The following is a 21,022-nucleotide window of genomic DNA, read 5'->3' on the forward strand; positions in this document are numbered from 1 at the left end:
CGTGAGGAAGAAGGAAGCGAAAATGAAAAAAAAGGGGGGGGGGGGTGTACGCGCGTGGGTAAGGCTAGGGTTTTCCCCTTTTTTTTTTCTTTAAATAATAATAATATATATATATATATAAATTATATAATAATTATTATTATTAATAATAAAATATTAATATTAAATAATTATAATAATAATAAATATTAGTATATATATTAAATAAAAATAATAATAACTTATAATAAATATTAGTATTAAATAATTAAAATCATATTAAATAATAATATTAGTATTAATATTAAATAAATAAGAAAAAAAATTATAAATATTAAAAACTAAAATGATAAAATACCTAATAATAATAATATAATTACTATTATATTATTATTTTATCGTTTTACAAAAATCTTAAATTGCCGAAAATTCACATGATTTACTAAAATTTACCTCGATCTTCGGGGCGTTACAGTGATAGACTAAATTAAAAACTTTATGAGGATAAGATACTAAACTAGGACTTCTCAATTTAAGCCATTAAAGATTTGCTTATGTGTTGAATGTTAATGATGATGTTTTCTTGTTTTATGGTTCCCAGGAAAAAAACAAGGATTATTTAAATCAATATATTGTCTACTCAATTTTTTGGGTTGAATTTGATAGAAGAGGAACTACAAGAGATATTTGATAGCAACACTTCCCAATCTTCATGGCAAGAAAGTTTTGAAACTTACTTATTTTGCAACTGGATTTTATATATTATTTTGATTTTTGGAGTCTGTAAAATTTTAAAGTGTTTGTTATTTGTTACAAAATTTTAAAGTTTTTGTTATTTGTTACATTGTTTGTTGTTTTCTCATAACATTGGTTGGAACTTTTGTTCTTGGAATAATTTTGAAAATGATGTTAACTTAATTTATCATGAACTCCGTTAGGAATCAAATAATGAGTTAATATATTGCATATGAAACAATAATTGTATAACTTACATAGTTTGCTATTCATTATTAAAGCTTCCGAACTTGCAAGAAAGAAGAAACCTCTGTGGAGGGTAATCAAGATATAGGGGTGGAGATTTAGTAAAAGAAAGAGGTAAGCGTGCTTTATGTTTTGTAACATAACTTAACTATTTTATTTTTAGGAATCATGTTAACGTGTATTTAGGAATGTTGCTTTGACTATCTTGCAGTGGTAGCCATTGAAAATCTATTTTGTGCGATCCGCTTAGACATATGTTTTACAAATCATGTAGACACGTATTTAGGAACTTCATACTTTGTTGTGTTAACTATTCTGCAGTTATGTTAGTCATTGAAAAGCTATTTTTCCAATCCGCTTAGACATATGTTATAGGAATCATGTTGTTTTGTATTTACTTTGGCGGAGGAGGGCTAAGGGTAAGTTTATGATAAGTTTCAATTTGATGCAAACTAGAACATTTCTTGGTCTGTAAAGATTGAATTGAAACTTACATTTACAACATTTCTATACTATGCTTATGCCTATACTTATGTAGTCGGTGTGTTTTTTTTAATCTTTTGCATTCTTTATGGGTCTTTTATTAAAAACCTTGGTTGTATGAACTTTGGACGCTTATTTTGAAAAGTTTATTGGTCTGGTTATTAAGAATGTGATTTTTGTTTGGCATGTACTTAATGCTTATGCTTATGCATTTTCCGTAATGAATGTTGGCTAAGGTTCATTTTCTTCAAATTTGCAGGTAGTTGAAGAATCCATGGACCATGGTATCGATCAAGTTCTCATTTATGCGTCGGTTTGATTAGATTAGGTCACACATGCATGTAATATTACAGTAAATTTATCTTTTGGATTATTGTAAAATCTTTACCGATAATGTAAATTATATTTTTTATTATCAATATAAATATCTTTCTAAACATATGTGGGTAATGCTGAAATTTAGTATTCGATTTTTTTTAAAGAAGAAATATATGACATAAAAATATGTGTTGCAAAAATGAAGAATAACGACACCGAACATGTGTCAACATATAAGCCTTTATTAAACAGAAACAGTGTCGTTAAAGCACATTTCTTGACAACAAGTTTGTGTAACGAAATATTTACAACGACAATATATTAGTGTCGAGTTATATTGAAAGGTGACACATTTAAAGCGTCATTATAAGAGTATTAATGACAATATATTGGTGTCGAGTGATAGATAACAATGACACATTTAAATTGTCAATGTAATAGTATTAATGACAATATATTTGTGTCGAGTGACAGATTACGGTGACACATTTAAAGTGTCAGTGTAAGGGTATTGATGACAATATATTTGTGTCAAGGTATAGATAACAGTGACATATTTAAAACGTCAATATAAGGTTATTAATGACAATAAATTCGTGTCGAGTAATAGATAACGATGACACATTTAAAACGTCAATCTAAGAGTATTAATGACAATATATTAGTGTTAAGGTATAGATAACGGTGACACATGATTTGCGTCAATATAAGGGTATTGATGACAATATATTGGTGTCGAGTTATAGATAACGGTGACATATTTATTGTGTCAAGGTAAAGGTATTAATGACACAATTTTGGTGTCATCTAAGCATATTTAATGACACGTTTTTCAAAGTGTCGTTAAATAGCCCTTCTTGACAGTGGCTTCAATGACGCGAAAATTGTGTCGTTGAAAGTCTTTATGACGCAAAACTTGTGTCGTTAAAACCCATATTTGTAGTAGTGTAAAGATTTAAGCTTTAAATTGAGCGTCCCGTAACATGATGGTCAAGAGGCGTTGCAGGGTGGGGCGTGACAATTTGTACCTATATGTACGATGTTCTTCGAAATCACACAACTTTTCACAGATTTATAACTATTGCGTTTGATGGGCCACCAGTTTGTCATGCCAAGATTTATGAGTGGTCTGATGGGATCACTTACAGTTCGATGTCATGTGTGTTCATTCAAGTTCACCGACTTATGATATGTTCCTACGAGATCACTAGATTGTGTGTGTTCCATCAGGCACACGATAATTTTTGGTACCTCCTACAGGATCCTAATAGAAATTTATGGATGTTTGTTTGAAACTATTTAATAAAAGAATTAGTTTTCTCTTTTTATTTAAATATAAAGTTTTCATTTATTTTAAAGTAAGGACCTCAACTAGTATAAGGAGTTGGATCATTATAATTAGTAGTATAAATATCATATAGCATTGAAGGCAATGAGAACAATATATAAAAGGGGTGGGGGGGAGAAAAAAAGTGTGGTTTAGGAAGGTAGAGTATGACGTTTGAGTGGTATGAAAAGCCTAAAAAGGTCAAACTTGGTCCTTCGAGTTTGACGACATGAAGGGAACCTCCATAGAGATCTCAGAACATGAATAGAACAAAATCACACACAATTCAAAAGAAATTGTTACATTTCACACTGCAGCTTTTTTAGTATGTGGTTCAGAGATTTATGTTTACATTTCTATCTCAAATATGAACCTAAAAATATTAATTATGTACTAAAGGCACGAGATGATGTTTATGTTTCACTGTTTCAAAGGAAATTCTCGCAAAACATGACAAGTTTGTTTTGTATATATCGATGTAGTTTTATAAATTATTATGACAAAAAAATCTTCAATCAATCAACCAATGAAAAAAACTTCTGAACCATAGGTCCTTTTATTTGTAGTGCAGTTCTAAGAGCAACGAAAATATTATTCTTCATTTCACACAGTGAACCCTATATTTGTGTCTTCATAATAAAAGGCAAAAAATCTTAAGGAGATAAGTTCTAGGGCAAAAACAAGGAAAATTGTGTGGAGAAGATTATTGCTGTCCCAAATTTAACATTAAAAACTAACACCAAAGTTAGGTTCTGTTTGATTTGATTATGATATGATCATAGTTTGTTGTTTTCTTTCTTCTGGGTGCACTCTATTTCATTAGAATCAGTATCAAAATTTATGCTTGTATTTGAAATATAAGATTTTGTTATTTGGTTTTCTGCTTTTGAAAATTAAAATTTATAAACACTGCGCTTTTCTTTTTCATGGTTTGTTTTCTACCATTAACATAGAAGTCTTTTTAAAATCAAAGCCAAAATTTAACAACTAAACAAAAATTACACACTTGTTTTTGCTTATACAGGAAATATAAAACTACGAGTAAAAAATGGGGAGATCAAAATAGGCATTGTTTTTAAAAATTTAATATAAAAAATAAAAAGACTACCGAATTATGGATTTTAAATTTTAGTTGAGAATATATCAAGTGTGTTTCTTCCATAGATAAACATAAAGAAATAAATTTTAAAAAGTAAGTACAGTAAAAAAACAGAAAACTAGAGGCTTATAAGATTGTCATTAGACCCACCTTTTCTTTTGTGTGGTTGAAATTTGAAAGAAAAGTATTGACGAATCTCATTGGTCCTCGCCATCTTTCTTCAGATCTTGGATAGATCTTTTTATAATCTCTTTGTAATTAAATTTTACGTTTTGGATATTACGTCTTAATAACACGTCAATATTTGCCTGTTTTTATTAGTGTCAATACCACAAAAAGATAACCAACTTAAGGGTCAATTAGGAAATACGTTGAAATTCAATCGCTTCAATAATTCTCAACAATGTTCTTTAACCATTAAAAAATAGTTCAAGTTTTATTTGTACTCATTTTGCTTTTAACGATTAAGCTTATAAACATTCATTCTGGCTCTAAATTTTGTGCTTTTGTTATATATTTTTTACTAATATACTCGTAAAATAATCAAGTTAAATTTTCAAACCTAAAAACAAAATCAGTTTTCAAAATCTCATTTTTGTTTTTAAAGTAATTTTGCTAAAAATTCAACTCTTTTATTAAAGAAGATGAAAACCATGGTAATAAATTGATGAATTAGGTTAAATGTAGTTACCACCCTATTTTTTTTTCCATTTTTCTTAAGTAAAAAAGTTGAATTCTACTTATTTTCTTTAATTTTCTTACCATAGTTTACTCCATTTTAAGTAGGAGAGTTGCATTTTTGCTAACAAATTTCAAAAAAGGGTTGTTTACACGAGGTTTGCAAAGAAACGTGTTTATGTGGAGCTGCACTTGTGTTGATGTTGTATTTATATTGATTTGATGCGATGTAATTCAATCTCTACTACTTGATCCTCTAATTCTTTTTCGTTGAATGTGTATGCTTGATGTATGAAAGCAGAGCACTTGATGTTCTTGAAATTGAAGTACTTGAAAATGGAGTCTTGGAATAAAACTTGTATCTTCAGAGGAACTTCAATCTTTTAGGGTGGTCTGCTTCTGGGGTTAGAGAGTTTTCTTGTTCTTGGGAGCAAAAATTTATGTCTTCAAAAAAAGATGAGAACTCCTCTATTTATAGAGTTCTTTGGTGAAACTTCTGTAGGCTTAGGCTTTGTTAGTCCATGGATTACACACATGGGCGCAAACACATGGATTGTGCTCATATTTATCATTTGAGCTAAATTAAGCTTACTGTTAGACTCAATTGAACTTTAGCCAAAATAAATAATACTTAATTAAACCAAAATATTTAACTTTATTTGACGGTCATGATGAAAACACATGACATCATCAGAATTGACCAATTTATGTCTTCAATTTCAATCTGGGACACATCAACTTTTAATTAGTCCCAAGTTTAAGTTCTCCCACTGTTGTTCCTCAAGCTACAACTAGTAAGGGTCCTGGCTAACAGGTATATGAGTCTTCTCCTTCTTCTTTACGACCGCCTTCTAAGGCTTCTATTGAAACTATCTTTGTTAGGGCAACTATTAACCCATTTATTTGTCCCCTATTCTCAATCCCTACCATATATATATATTTATTATTTTGATATTTTTTGTGTAGAATATGAAAGGAGACTCCGATACGAACCCAACATAACAAAAGTCACCTAAATTGGAGTCCAAATGAAGAAGAACGGACAAAACAAAAATTAGGAGCAAATCGGTAAATATTCAAAAAGTCATGACACGCGTCAGCCATCCACACGCACAAGCAACACCCAAGTCACATGTTTGAATCCCAATTGCCGCATTATTTTTTAGGATTTTTCCAAGTCAAAAAGACGTAGTTTTGATCATCTCCTTCGCGCGCATTATAAGTTACAAGTTCGAAACTCAACAGATGCGAAATAAAACCGAATTATTCAAATCCTTCTTGGCATGTGTTCTTCCGTCCGCCCAACTTTCTCCTGATTAAAGCTCCTCTCCCACCACCTGAGTTCGATCTTTAGTAGGTGCAAATTAATTTTTGAAGAATATTTCAGTTGCATTTTTGTAAATATTTAGCAAAAATCCAAAAAATAATTGATTTTTTCGTTAATTGGAGTGCGTGGCTGGCTTTGAGGTCACAGTTTCAAGCCTTGTGAATAGAGTTTACTTCCTAAATCACTCTTAAGTCTTGGTTCTACTTGATTTTCCCACTCTTCAATGCTTCCCTTTCGCTACTAACATCATTTCTTTGAAGCTTAATTTCAAAAAACTTACTTAGCCATCCTTCTCTTTGGTTTGACACCTGTACTTCCCACCAAACTACGGTAAAAAGTAAGGGTAAAATTCAAATTCCTTCTTGTCGAGGAAAATCTAGATAAGTGCAACCTACCCTTAGCAATAAATTTCATTTCTAAACATATTTGTGCTTGATTGTAACAACCTTTCCTATACATACTTTGATACGCATTGATTTGCACTTAACACTATCCATGCTGATTCTTATTCGAACTCTTCCAAGGAATATGTTAATGTGGTTCTTTCAAAGCTATTTTCTCGCTCCCTTCGTCCTAGTGCCTCTACAAATGCTCCCAACTATACTACTACCCGTAGGTCTATGAGAGGATTTCTCCTGGTTCTTCATCATCCTCTACTGCCACTGCCCAGAATGTTCCTTCTCATGTTGCTTCTCCTGACCTCCCTGACTTGAATACCATGCTTGGTGATCCTTCTGTGACTGAGGTTCCTAGGACAACCTCTATTCCTTCCTCCTTCAGAGTTTCCTCTGAGGTGTCTACTTTTTCGTCTTTCGCTGCTGGTAGGAATTCTTCATATCCTCCTATGCAGGAGAATCCTTTGTCTCCCTCTCAATGTGATGCACCCTCCAATGTTGTTCCTCTTGTTTCGGGTTTAAACTCCACTACTGCTCCTCCAGTTAGTCCCCATGATCTGTCAGTTTTTGGATGCTCCTCGTCTACTATGCCCTTTGGTGGGGCTATGGGCTCTTGGTCTATGCCTAAGGTACCACACAAGCCTCCTGTTAAAGGTCAGAAGGTGGTTACAACCAAAGCTAGCCGTCTTAAGATCCTTCCTAATGTACCTTTTGTGCCTATTGACTATGTATCTTTTCATTATGAAGATAGTGTGTACAGATGGAAATATGTTTTTTAGTGTCATATTGCTAATGAGTTGAATATCTCTGACAATCATCAGTCATGCACTCCAGTGATTCATATGATCCGGATTGCTAGGTTGATGAAGACTTTGTCTGAGGTTAGCCCTTTTTACCCTTGATTAATTCGTGAGTTGGTGGTCAATCTTTCTTTTGACTTTAATAACTCAGTGTTCGAGTTTCACAATGTACATGTACGTGGTGTTTACTTCACTATCTTCCCTTCTCTTCTCAATTAGTCCTTCAGAGTGTCTTTACTTGATGATTATTCTGTTTCTTACCCTACCCTGAGCGTTTTTCTGTGGAATTAACTAGTGGCACTATGAGTACTTGGCCTGTGGAAAGATTCATTGAAAGATAATCAAATGATTTCATAGAAATGGATTTGTTGTCGTGCGTGGTATGTTGAGGAAAACAAGGGTTTTTCTGAATAGTTTTTCTGGTGATATATTACCAATCGGAGGTACGTTCAAATTAGTATTTCTGATTTATATCAAATGTGATGAATTTAGGAAGCTGCTAGGAGATCGATGGGTATCGAGGATGTTCAATGAGGATATTGTAAGTGGCTATTGATTAAGGGGGAGTCATCCTTATAAATGTTATGGCAATTGTTTTAATACAATTCTTAGTTCTAATGTTTGTGAATTAGTCTATGGGTAGCACGTTGATTTTTGTTTAGAGTGTAAACCCATATTCATAACATTGTAATCGTCAATTACTAGACAAGCAATATATGATCTTCTATGATGGGTCAAGGACCCCCCCCCCCCCAATGTAGACATTAGGTCATCAAACTGAGTTACCAAAGTTTGATGTGTCTTCTATGCTTTTCTTATGTTACTATAGTAATTATTTCTGTTGTTATTAACTCATGGTACAACTCAAAGTATGATAACAACTAAGTGTGTTTTTTCAGTTGAGTTTTTCGTTGAGAATGGAGATCATCTTTTAGAGTCAAACATTGGATCTACGAAGAAGTTTTAGTCTCCATCGAATAGAAATGCACCGATGGTGCGACGACGATGGGTAACTGTTTCTCTTTAAAATATTGCCATGAGTATTTGCTCGAAGCTCGAATTTGTAAAGGATTGTGGTATAATCAACTTCTTCCTGACAAAACTCTAATACCTTTGAAGATTTGTAATAAATTCTGTTTTACTCGATCATATCTTGGTGTTCTTATTTTCTAGATTGCGTTCTATTTTTGGCATATTAGAGCTCAATTGTTTACTCTCATTTCTTTTATGAACCCTAATACAATCCACTGAAAACCAACATCCTTTAAAGCAGACATTATCAACCTGCAACGATGATAATTATTATTTTGTTTTTATCTTTTTTGTCTTCGGAATTCGTGAGTAATTTGACTAGGCTTTTTAATTGACGTTTCTGTTTAAATTTTGATTTTTCTAAATTCGAAATTCCATTTGAAAAAGATGGTTTTGGTATTTCCTACTTCCAAAGCATTTAAGTTATAAACTAAAGAGAAAAAAATCATGTTGAGATACCAGAAGTTGAGATTCGGCAATAACATAATTTTCTTGGTAGTATAGATTCATCAATAACGTAGGATTTGAATTTCTTGGTTGATATTTTTGGTAGAGATTGAGTAGTTTGACTTACATTATGATTGTTGTTCATTTGTCATCTTAGTGGTATTTAATTATCATAAAATTATTGTCTGACCGATATCTAATTTCTATTAGATTACTATCAAGCATTATAAGGGTGAACGACACTATATATATTTCCTTACGATATATAAACTTTAGCATTATATACTTGTATATCGATTTGATTGTTATCTGATTCATATCTAACTTCTATTGTAGAGGTAACCATAATGAATAATTTATTATAAGGGTGAACGACACTATATTACCTTGTGGTTATTAAACGTTAATCAAGAAGACCTCATAAGTAAATGATTCCTTGAATTATTGAATTGGCAAAACACACAAAGTGTAGTCATTCAATGCATGTTGATCATACAGAAGAACGTGTAATTTTGCTCATGTTTTAAAAATAACATTATAGACTCTAGATATATAGATATGTGTCAATCACATGTCTATCAAATACCTATTAAAAGATAATCATATCTTAAAAAGTTGGCTAAATAGAAGGTAAGCATATGACAATTGAAAAATAATAAAATGACTATCTCACAAAACTTACTAAATTATGATAAAATTAAAAATAAAAATAGTGGAAGGTAATTATATAACAATCGGTGATTAGATGATAAGTAGGTAGCAATCACATAACAATAAAATTGTTTTTAAAGATGAGAGGTATTTCCGACTTTTTACTTCAAATCCATTGAAACATTTGGACTCGACTAATCGAATTTGTCATTTTTTCAATTTAAAAATTCAAGTCAAATAGGCCTAATTTAGTTTTTTTTTTTTTAATGATGTAAGGGGCCCTGTTTAAAACCATAAATAAATAAATAAATAAATAACAAAGATATCTAATCAGAGGTAGATAATGTGTTTATGGCCTTTAATTTTTAAAAATTAAAATAAAATGGTAATCAAAAGAGATCTATTTTTAAATTCTAATTTTGGTTTTTTTCTTTTTCAATTATTAGATCTTGGTTTGGAAGATGAAACGAAGTGCATAGAATTAAATAAATTGGTATGATTAAGAATATACTTCCTTGACTCACAGAAATAATTTTAACAATCTCAAAATTACTCAAAAACATATTTCCTAGAAGCCAATAATCTCTTGACGCCTGAAAAGATGGTCTTCTGTTATAAAACCCTAAAGGATGAGGCATATGTTCAGCTCCCCTGCTGGGCCAAACGGTGGATTATTTAGCTGCGTTAACCAAATAAGAAAAAGCAAGGCATACTGATACAAATTAACTTCGTTTAAACAAAGCTTATTAATTTAAAGAAATAAAATTACTTTAATTCGCTATAAAGTAGAGATCCTTAAAAGTTACTTTCATAATTTTGTCTACTAAATTTCTTAGTCAAATAACTCTGTTAATTACACTTCAACTTAACTATTTTAAGGATCTACTTGAACTATTGGAGACATTTTTCTTAGGTATTTAAACTCTCTCTGTGCAATATGTATGTATATGTGTGTAATAATAGCAGAGTGGATAAATAATTAATTTTGATCTCAGGAATGGAATGGTAGTACAATTTAAACTTCATGACTTTAATACGTTGAAAGATCTATTATTAAATAAATATTTAAGAGATCATATAAACATATTTAATTAACAATAATTTCAAGGATTAATTACACATACAAATTTTCTAGCTAAAGAGAGAATTGACACAACAAATAAAAACCAGAATTTGTACTTTCCCCAATTGGGGAATTATTTATAAAAAGCAGAAGAAAATAAAATAATTGCAGCGTTACAAAAAAAAAAAAAAAAAAAAAAAAATTGCGGATATGACAAAATATTTTTTCACAATCACTAGTAGACTATTTTTTAAACCATTGACACACACGACTTCTTTTCTTCTCTTCGTCATATTCTTACAAAATATTTTACCAAATGTGAGAAATTATTTGGTATATATTAGTTAGAAAGGGGAAAATTAAAACGATTGATTGAGGATAAAGTAAATTCAATGATTATTAAAAACAATTGAAAGCGATGGAGAACGTGCAACACACATTGAGAAAGACATAAAGGATGAGTGGGGATTCTGAATTTTAGATTGAATGTATTTTCGTAATAGTACAACAATAATCAGCTCTCTCGTTTGTTACGTTTTACACATTTTTAAAATTAACTTCAGCCATTCATTTTAATTTATGTTCACACCCATATTTTCCTCCATTGACATCGCTCCAATGACGACATTAATTTTGTAAGCTTTTGCGTTCAAGTCATCCTCCCTCTGTGGAGTATGGGCCCCCACTCCACGCGTAAGATGTCTCAGACTCTAAAATCCTTAATTATTTATGTTCCATTCTCTATAGTTTCTGCGGATTCTATTACAACTCTTTTAAAGATATTCACTTATATACTATACAATAATTCTAATTAGAGATTGATATTTGAGTTTATGTCATACTTTCACTCAGTACTCTCTCTCTCTCTCTCTCTCTCTGTCTTTGTATGTTTGTGTCACAAAGAAGGAACAACAACATAATGGTGCGAGCTCCTGTTGTTGATAAGGATGGAGTCAAGAGAGGTGCTTGGAGTTTGGAAGAAGATCAAAAGCTTAGAGCTTACATCGAGAAATATGGCCCTTGGAAATGGCGGGAGGTTCCTACGCTTGCAGGTACTTAAACCTATTTTGCATTCCGCATTTGTTTGAATTGATTTTTTAAATATTTAAAGAGTGATGATATCCGATCCTTAACTATTTTAATATCGATGTGGATTCTGTCTAAGTAAAGTATTTTTAATTGTGGCATTTTTTGTAGGATTGATGAGATGTGGAAAGAGTTGCAGATTGAGATGGTTAAATTATCTTCGTCCAGGTCTTAAGCGAGGAAACTACACAAATGAAGAGAATGAATTAATCTGCAAATTGCATCAAAAGTATGGAAATAGGTACGTATCAAAATGAAGTAAAAAATTGGATATAATTTGAATGAATAATTATGAACAAATAATATAATATAACTAATGAAATATATTTATTTAATGTTTGAAGATGGTCAACCATCGCCGCAAAATTACCGGGAAGAACAGATAACGAAGTAAAGAATCATTGGAATGCTCACTTAAGGAAACAAGTGAAGCCAAAAACAGAATCATCAACAATAAAACATGAGGGAAAACCAAAGGAATTAAGGCTGTCGCATGTTTATGAAGCAAAAACATCAAAGGACTTCGCGGAGTATTGTTCAAGCACATTTGGGATTGTAGAAAGCAGCTCATGTTTTTCCCAACAAACATCTTCAAGTGATGACAATTTTGGGACTGAAATAAATTGGGGAATGGAAGATTATAACATTGATCAGCTGCAGATCTGTGGGTACTATGATAATTTCTGGACAGAACCATATGTTTGGGATCACAATCAAACAAATGCATTCTCAGAGGATTATGGAATTAGAATGTTTTCTCCTCAACAACAATATGAAACAACCTACGACCATAATTACTGTGATTTGTTCTGCTAGCTACTTTTCTTGGTGTTCCTATTAGAAACATCCGACCATATTGTTTCGAATTTCCTACTTTATACAGATGTTATCTATGATCATGCATTTGGAAGATTGTACATTAGTTGTTGTTGTCCATTTTGCCAAATGTCTTGGAATATGTCTGTTTAAGTAAAACTGAGAACACACAAGATGGTATTGAAGGGCGGAGCAGGTGCATTCAAATTTGTAAATCAGCCGTACTCTTGTTTTCGATTTGAAAAAGTTCAATGTTGTATATATTGAAAAAAGCTAATAAATTGTGGTAATATTCAGGCAACATTGGATAATCATTGTTTGGCCGTTTTTGTTTTTGAACTTTTAAAATTCAACTTAAAATTACTTCTGATTCCACTTATATAATTTAAACGTCGTTTATACAGAGAATATGAAAATTAAGATTAAAGAATTTGGGAGAAAAACAAAACCACTATTCAAAAAAAAAAAAAAAAAACCTTTTTTTTTAGAAAAAGATATGCAAATCATTGTGGAATGGATGAATATAATTTTCAAAAACTAAAGATAAAAAACAAAATGGATATTAAACTGGACGTAAGCAAGTTAACACAGAAATCTTAATCTTTTAAGTAATTTAGTACTTGCTAATCCTGTGTTTATATATGGGTATATATATATATTCATCAGTGCTAAATTTTTAATCAACATCCAATCGTTATTATATAGTATTCTAGGTTAATTTGTCGTTAAAATTGTTGTTCTCTTATTAGGTTTTGTGACCAAAGTCTAGTTAAAATTTTAGACAACAAAACCAGCGTATATAGTTAGAATGGTATGAAATTAACCATTTTGCGCATAGGCCTGCTTAGGTTTGTTTGAAATGAAGGAAAGCAGTACAAACACAGTGAAATTACGAACCGGATTTTACTCTAATTAATTATATGTAAACAATTTGGAGATTAACATGCTTTAAGAAATACCCTAATTAAATGGTATTAAGGTTAAAAGAAAACTTACCTTCATAGCTTCACATTCCTCATAATCTCCTCATGACACAAACCAAGAACCACCATTATTATTGATCCACTATTCTCCGAACTTAGAGTCGGGTTTTAGGACTTGATTAGGCGAAGGAAATTGAGAGAAGGATCGAAATTGAAGGTGGAAATTGAGGTTGAGATTAGAGAGAGAATTAATTTGTTGAGAGAAATTTGAAATTCCAAATTACAAAATGGCAAAGTTTTTTAACAATTTGCAAAAAGAACCTACTTATAAGCAAATTACAAGAAAAAAGCATGTAATTTGTTCTAAAATCTCACACATAACATTCCACTAACTATTAGTGGGTTAGGTATCTACACCGCATGTAGTTCAAGGGAAATATGGTCATTTGACTATTTAAGTCAAAATCAAACTTTGACTTTTTAAATCAAAAGTCAACATTTTGACTTTTTACTATTTTGTTTGTCTTGATTAATTTTGACCTCTCGAACATGAATCCACGTTCATTTTTATGAAATTAAAATCACATTTTAATATAAAGTAAGTCAAAGTTTGACTTTTCAAAGTTAAAAGTCAACATTTTGAACTTTCATAACCTTTCCCATGAATTTCGAGCTTCCGAATATGAATCTGTATTCATATTTTAAATATTTAAGTCACATTCAAACATAAAGCTTTATCTAAAACTGATAATTGACGACCATATCACATATATTCGTCGATTTTCATCTCTTTACTTAATTCAAACAATGAGAATTATTCCAACATATTGTTCAAGGTTAAGTTCATATGATCTACCAGGGGAACCTAATGGACCTACAGATCATGGGCTTCAACAATCCGATATTAATTGGCTAAACCCTTTTAGAACGAGCTAATCAATATTCATGAACTAACGGATCATTCCAATAAAGTCCTACTGTTGCACTCTCCTTACTGTAGATATATTTGTGTCCATCTGAGATAATCATGATTAGTAAGTTAATCTTTCATAGGTTGTTAGTAACCTCCTTGGGCCAAAATACTGTTTTATCCCCAAGAGTACATTTTACTCCTTAAGTCCCACTAATCTATTAGCCAATTGGTTTTAGGTCTAACCTATAAACCGAATCTCTCTCGGGCCAATAAGAGGGTGAGGCCCCTTATTCAAGACTTGGATTTAGTCACTAAGGGAACAACCTATCTACTAATCCTAAAGCGGGTAGGAGCAAATTTCGTCTTGTACCCTATGTCCTTAGTCATGCACCCAGTTTTATCGCTCAAATGAAAGGCTTACTGTGCTAGCATTGTTGAGCTGCTTTCACAAATGCAGATCTAATGATAAATTTGTGTGAATAGAAGTTCATAGTTAGCTTAAGATTAAGATTAAGTTACCTAGGTCATCAATAATCGAAATAGTCAGTTTATATAGTCAACGGTGTTAGAATATAATAGTAATTATTTCATGGTTCCAATCTTATATAAACTCTACATAGGATGACCCCACTTCTATGTCTCTACATGAATGATTTAGGATCACATCATTTGTACTAAGTAGAAAGCAGGTCGTGTCTAGTGTTCGCAGAATAAGGTGCCCAACCTTATTCATACACTATAGATCGTTTTGGTTATATACTCAAACTTGATCCACATTTATGTCTTTATATGAAGTTTAAATCTACACTAGATAGCCCCAGGACATTAGTTTATTAGGTTCGAGATTATCATATTCAATTTTCACTATTAAGTCGTAACCACTTTATTGAATAGAATATAAATTTAAACTACAAACTACGAGTTTTTAGGACGTAAACTCCAATAGAAAATTAGTCAATGTATCCTACACAAGTGAAAATATTGTCTCATTTATAAACGAAAATGAGACATGTGCTGCGGAGTTATGAATCAATTTTACTCTAATTACATCTAAACTATTTGTGAGATTAACATGCATAAACTACCCCAATTAAAAGAAATTAGAGTTAAAAAATAACTTACCTTCGTAGTTTTCCGTTCCTTGCAATCTTCTCACAAACTCGAACCGAGGACCACTACTATAGTTTACCCGCTATATTCTTCAGACTTAGAATCAGACTGTGGGACCTGTGAAGTGAAGAAAATAGGGTGGGAATGATGTAAATTGGAAGGTAGGACTAAGTTTGAGATTTGGGAGAGAGATAATTTGGTATTAATTTTGTAAAATAAAAATTATCAAAATTGGCAAAATCTTTCAATAATTTGAAATAAGCCTTTTAAATAACCTAACGACATGTAAAATATGTAAAACATAAGTAATTAGTACACCAAATCTCAACATCTAAAATTCCACTAACCATTAGTGGAACTTAGTGGGCTAGGTGTCTACATCTCATGTAACCACCCATCTCACTAAGTGTTAGCGGGATTTTCCTACTAACTTTAGTCAAAGGACAATTAACAATTTAAAATTTTATTATCTTTTCTGTCATGATTAACTTCAACCTCCCGAGCGTGAATGCGTACTTATTTTTTTGAAATTCAAATCACATTTGAATATAAAGGCAGTTAAAGTTTGACTTTTCAAAATAAAAAATAAACATTTTGAATTTTTTACAATTTTGACAATTTCCATCAATGCTAAGCTTCTAAATATGAATATGCATTCATATTTTTAATATTTAAACATAAAGCTCAATCTCAAACTGATAAGTAAGGTTTATATCACATATATTCATCGGTTTCTCTCTCTTTACTTAATTCGAACAATACAAATTATTCAAACATATTGTTCTAAGTTAATTCAATATGAGCTAGCAGAGGAACCTAATAGATCTATAGACCAGGGGCTCCATCGATCTGAAATTAACTAGTTAAACCCATTTACATCGAGCTAATCAACATTCGATATGTAACGAGTCATTCCTCTAAAGTACTCTAGTTGTACTCCCCTCACTATAGATATATTTTTGTTCATCTGATATAACCATGATCAGTAAGTTAATCCTTCACATGTTGTTCATAACCTTGCACTACTACAAAAACTTACTCTCTTGACGGTTTTAAACCGTCAAGAATGATTATTTTTAACGATTTTAAAACCATCATTGAATCCAATGTCAAGAAAGACAAAGTTCTTGACAGTTGTAAAAAACGTAAAGAATTGTGAACGTTGACAGTTTATAACCGTCAAGTATTCAATTTTTTCATGACAGTTTAGAACCGTCAAGAGTATAAGTTTTAATAACAGTTAGAACCGTTAAGAATACGAATATTTATGACATTTTAAAACCGTCAAGAGTGCATTTTTTCATGACATTTATTAACCATCAATAAAGTAATTGTTTATGACATTTTGTAACCGTCAACAATATTCTTTTTTATGACATTTGGTAATCGTCAAGAGTATGCTTTTTAATGACATTTAGGAATCATCAAGAATGTCGTTGTTTATGACATTTGCAAACTGTCAATGAAATTTATTGTTCATGACATTTCAGAACCGTAAAGCAATTTTCCATTTTTTAATTGTAATTTATTTATATTATTGTTCCTGTACTATGCTCCCATTGGTCCAAGAATTCAACTACATATAAACGAAAAATATTCATCAAATGGCAACTCAACATCATCTATTCATATCATTTCCAAAACTTTGCATCATATTCATATATCATTTACAAAACCAATATATAAACAATTTCAGCAGATTTCCAAGAATTGAACTAAGCATCATCTAATTAACTAACTTAGCCCAAAAGTATACCATTCCTATACATAAAATTTCATAATGGCAACCCCCTACATATGAACAATTCACCTAAACCCTAAACCACAACAAAGTCTCAAAAGTATATCAATCAACCCTCATTCCCCCCCTCTATATGAACATTTCAAAAATTCAGCCACAAAAAATAAAGTTTCCTATTTTAGAATGACAAATAAGTCCTAGATCATATGTATGAACCCAAAAACTCAGCCAACTCAACCCGCAACTCATCTAACTCGGATTGTGAGTATGGTTTTCATGTATCAATCTGTAGACATGCAAACTAAATGAATTAGTCTTCATGAGAATTATTATACCCACAAAAGAAATAGTTTGATATATACCATTGTATCCTCATACGCATTTATGGCAAACAGTGTCCAATGACCCATAATTATACAAAAATGTAAGTACTATTTTATTGTCAATGCAACTGATACCCTAACTGAACTTACTAGGGATTAGAAGGAGCAAGAACTACTTGGTTTGCTTTTGACACCATCAATCTACTACACAACACTACTACAAAAATTTATGGCTTTATACGGTATCCAAATTCTACGGACCATTTAAAATGTTATTGATTAAGTGTAAGTTCACACGTGAATGCTAAGACTTCTACAAATTTTGTGTCAACCTGCAAAAGCATAAAACCTAGAAACGTTAGAATAGTTTTTTATTGGAAAGAACATGATAAACAACTGATGACTAGGTAATATAGCTTATTCGATCAGATAACTTATTTAACATAAAGAATAATGAGAAGGAATGACACCTTGATTCTTCTACATCATCATCTTTCACATACCATTAAATTCAACAACAAAATTATAATCATGAAAAATGAGTATTATTTTTAGAGCTTTAAAGTGAGTTTAGTTTAATTACCACAAAAATCAGCAACTGTTGTGATTTGATACAAAGACAGTGAGAAAACAAAACATACATAATCAGTATGAACGGACTATGAAAGCTTTCCCCTACGTCCACTTTTCTATATTCCTAGCTTAAAAACAATTTTTAATCCCTAACTTGGCTAAAAAATAAAAAATTGAACAAGTTAGAAGAAATAACTAAAAAACCAACCTCATCCACATTATCAATTGTAAGTGCTATGCCTGATCCTTTGAAGTCTTAAACCTCAAGCTCTCTTCATGTCTCCCCATTTTCTGGAACTAAATAGAAATAAAAAGTAATGATAGAAAATAAAAGGTTTGGGGATGAAAAAAAAATTATCGAAATCAATAAATGAGAATGAGTCTATTCCATAATTGTGCCATTGGGACTTCTCCACATAGTTTTAAGTCCAAACTGTTTGACCCTGGCCTCATCTGAAAAATGAGAGAGATCAAGAGATATCAATTAAATTGTTAAAGCTGATAATTATATCCATCATTTGGTGATTGTACAATATGAGAATAAAATGGACACAAATGACAAACCTGGGGTGATTGTAGCACATTTTACAGCAACATTTCATGCAACATTTAACCTGCATTCAAAAGGTTAGAAGGACCAGAATTAATCAAATAATCCATAATAGTAATTTATGCATACAAACAGAAGATTCATAGAAAATAAATAAAAGAATACAGAAGGAGGCTATAAAGACAATGCCTATCACGTCATAATTATCAAATCTAGACTAGTTCCTAAAAATATCTTAACACATCAAAATGTCTAATATCAGAAAAGGTAAACAAATACCCTGAGTATCAGAAAAGGTAAACAAATACCCTGAGTGCATATTTGCATCACTGAGACAGACGACTTTCCCTCTTCAACTTCTACAATTAGGCATAGAGTTTCGAACTGGGCTGGCTTGTACCACAATAATGAGCAGCAATGTATGTCTCAGTTATTAGGTCCATCTCCTCAGTTATGATCCACCAAAATTACCATTACTTTTATGAACTTCAAACATGCAACCACACTAAAACTGATGAGTAATCAAATGTTTTTAAACTAAATATTTTGATGGTGTGTATAATAATCTGAAGCTGAATTAGAAAAAGGGCATGTATCATTAACAAGAAAACGTGAAATCTTCATCAAATGCCCAGTGAAATGTTGGATACTAAACAAACACCTGTGCAATTTGGTTAACTTCAGTGATTGAACATTGAGAATTGAGAACAACTTTATATATGGTGCAAAATATCAAGCTTAAGAGAAATGAGATGTATAGTTGCATCCGAAGAAGGAGAAGAAGAAATGGTGAAATTGTTTTCAAAAACCTAGAAGAAATCGAAATATATGCCTTACCAAGACTAGCTTGCTTTCACAATGGAAAATGTACGATTAAGTTTCCATCGTTGGAGATATTGTATACAGTTGGATCGTGTGAAATGGAGACATTTTCACATAGAATACTAAGCTTGCCCAAATTGAAATACATGGGGATAGAAAAATGTGAATTTTAAATCTTGCCAGGCCAAGACATAAATGTAATTATCCGAACACGTTTTCAAATAATCCTCACAACCAAGTCTTTGACTCTAAGCATCCAGCCAATAAAGAAGCAAGAACAAAAAAAGTTCCAATTATCACAAATTAAAGAGGTGCGACAGACAGCACACATGGAAACAAACAGAGATGGAGAACAAAACTAGAACAAAAACCAAATGAGAGTAGCCAAGGTAAGGCATTTAAAAACCAAAGAGGAGAAGGCAAGAAGAGTATAAGACATTACAAATGAAATTAACAAATAAACAAAAAGTAAGATTACATTTACATAAGAAATAATGTCAAAGAAAGAAAAAGAAAATTAAAAAAGATTTCAATAAAGAAAGAAACAGAACAAAGAAAATTTTCAATTCCCAAAATGTAGAAACTCAAAGATTCAATAAAAAAAAACAAAAAATACTTACACCAGTAGATAACTAAGGAGTAAGAAGAGCAAGTTGGATTCTTTAAACAAACGAGGAAGAAGAACTCTTTAGGTTGGAATGTGACACATCACAAGCTACAATTAAAAACCTTAGAAAAATTGAGGTGGAAATCATATTAAGAACAAAGAAATTGAACGAAAATTATAAACTAATCGATTGAAACATGGAGAAATGAAAGCCGTACGGAGAAGAACAAGAATGTAACAAAATGTAGATTGAGAGGAAGGCGAGAGAGATGGAGACATGGCAACAGGGAGAGAGTCAAAGACGGAGGCAGAGAGAGAATCGGAGAGGGCGGTGGCAGGGAGAGAGTCGGACGGACGAACGAAATGGGAAGGATTTGGTACGCATTTTTTGAGAGGTGGAACACGGCGGTGAACGCGGACGGATGGATGGTGAACACGGTACAAGTGAGGGATCTAGTGTAACTTACAATTTCGAAAGGGCAGAGACACATTTAGGGCTTTGAAGAAGTTAACCTAATATTTTCTTTTTTATATATTTAATAGCACTTGACGTTTATAAAACGTCAAGAAAAATGATCAGAAAATTTGGGGTTTAAGTTTTTTTTTAAAAAAATGAAGTTAGTTTTTTATTTAAAAAGTTAGAAGAAATTAGTTTTTTTAAAAAAATATTATTTTATTTTTTTCAATTAATTTAGTAATTCTTGACGTTTCTGAAAAGTCAAGGAAAATTCTCTTACTTGACGTTTTAAAAATGTCAAGAAATTTTAAAATTTCTCAGTCTCCGCCTTTTCATTAAAATTCTTGACGTTTTAAAACGTCGAGAATTTAATCGATATTTCTTGACGTTTATAAAACGTCAAGAATGTAGTCGATATTTCTTGTCGTTTTTAAAACGTCAAGTATAATTACATATTATTTGACGTTTGAAAAACGTCAAGAATGTCAATTTTATAATAAATATTGACGTTTTAAAAATGT

At 31.4% G+C, this 21,022-nt stretch overlaps 1 protein-coding gene and 1 long non-coding RNA gene across 4 annotated transcripts; one reads left to right on the top strand and one right to left on the bottom strand.

Annotated features, from left to right (window-relative positions):
- Nucleotides 1–11,334: 11,334 nt before the first annotated feature.
- On the top strand, nt 11,335–12,796 carry LOC103490478 (transcription factor MYB8-like). Its single transcript, XM_008450001.3, has 3 exons — nt 11,335–11,632; nt 11,778–11,907; nt 12,011–12,796. Exons 1-3 carry the CDS (start codon nt 11,467–11,469, stop codon nt 12,480–12,482), a joined length of 768 nt encoding a protein of 255 aa, XP_008448223.2. The 5' UTR covers nt 11,335–11,466; the 3' UTR covers nt 12,483–12,796.
- A 4,228-nt stretch (nt 12,797–17,024) lies between these two features.
- Nucleotides 17,025–20,552, bottom strand: LOC127151701 (uncharacterized). 3 transcript variants are annotated; one of them, XR_007824812.1, is made up of 5 exons: nt 20,058–20,551; nt 18,924–19,101; nt 18,630–18,679; nt 18,274–18,518; nt 17,496–17,824 (listed from the first exon to the last, which is right to left on the bottom strand). It is a non-coding gene; the product is annotated as an uncharacterized LOC127151701 (long non-coding RNA). The 3 variants fall into 3 exon arrangements; XR_007824813.1 differs by lacking the exon at nt 17,496–17,824 and adding an exon at nt 17,025–17,455 and having other exon boundaries at nt 18,924–20,552; XR_007824811.1 differs by having other exon boundaries at nt 18,924–20,550.
- Nucleotides 20,553–21,022: the final 470 nt, after the last annotated feature.

This window comes from Cucumis melo, chromosome 11, assembly GCF_025177605.1.
Source record: "Cucumis melo cultivar AY chromosome 11, USDA_Cmelo_AY_1.0, whole genome shotgun sequence".
Taxonomy (NCBI): Eukaryota; Viridiplantae; Streptophyta; class Magnoliopsida; order Cucurbitales; family Cucurbitaceae; genus Cucumis; species Cucumis melo.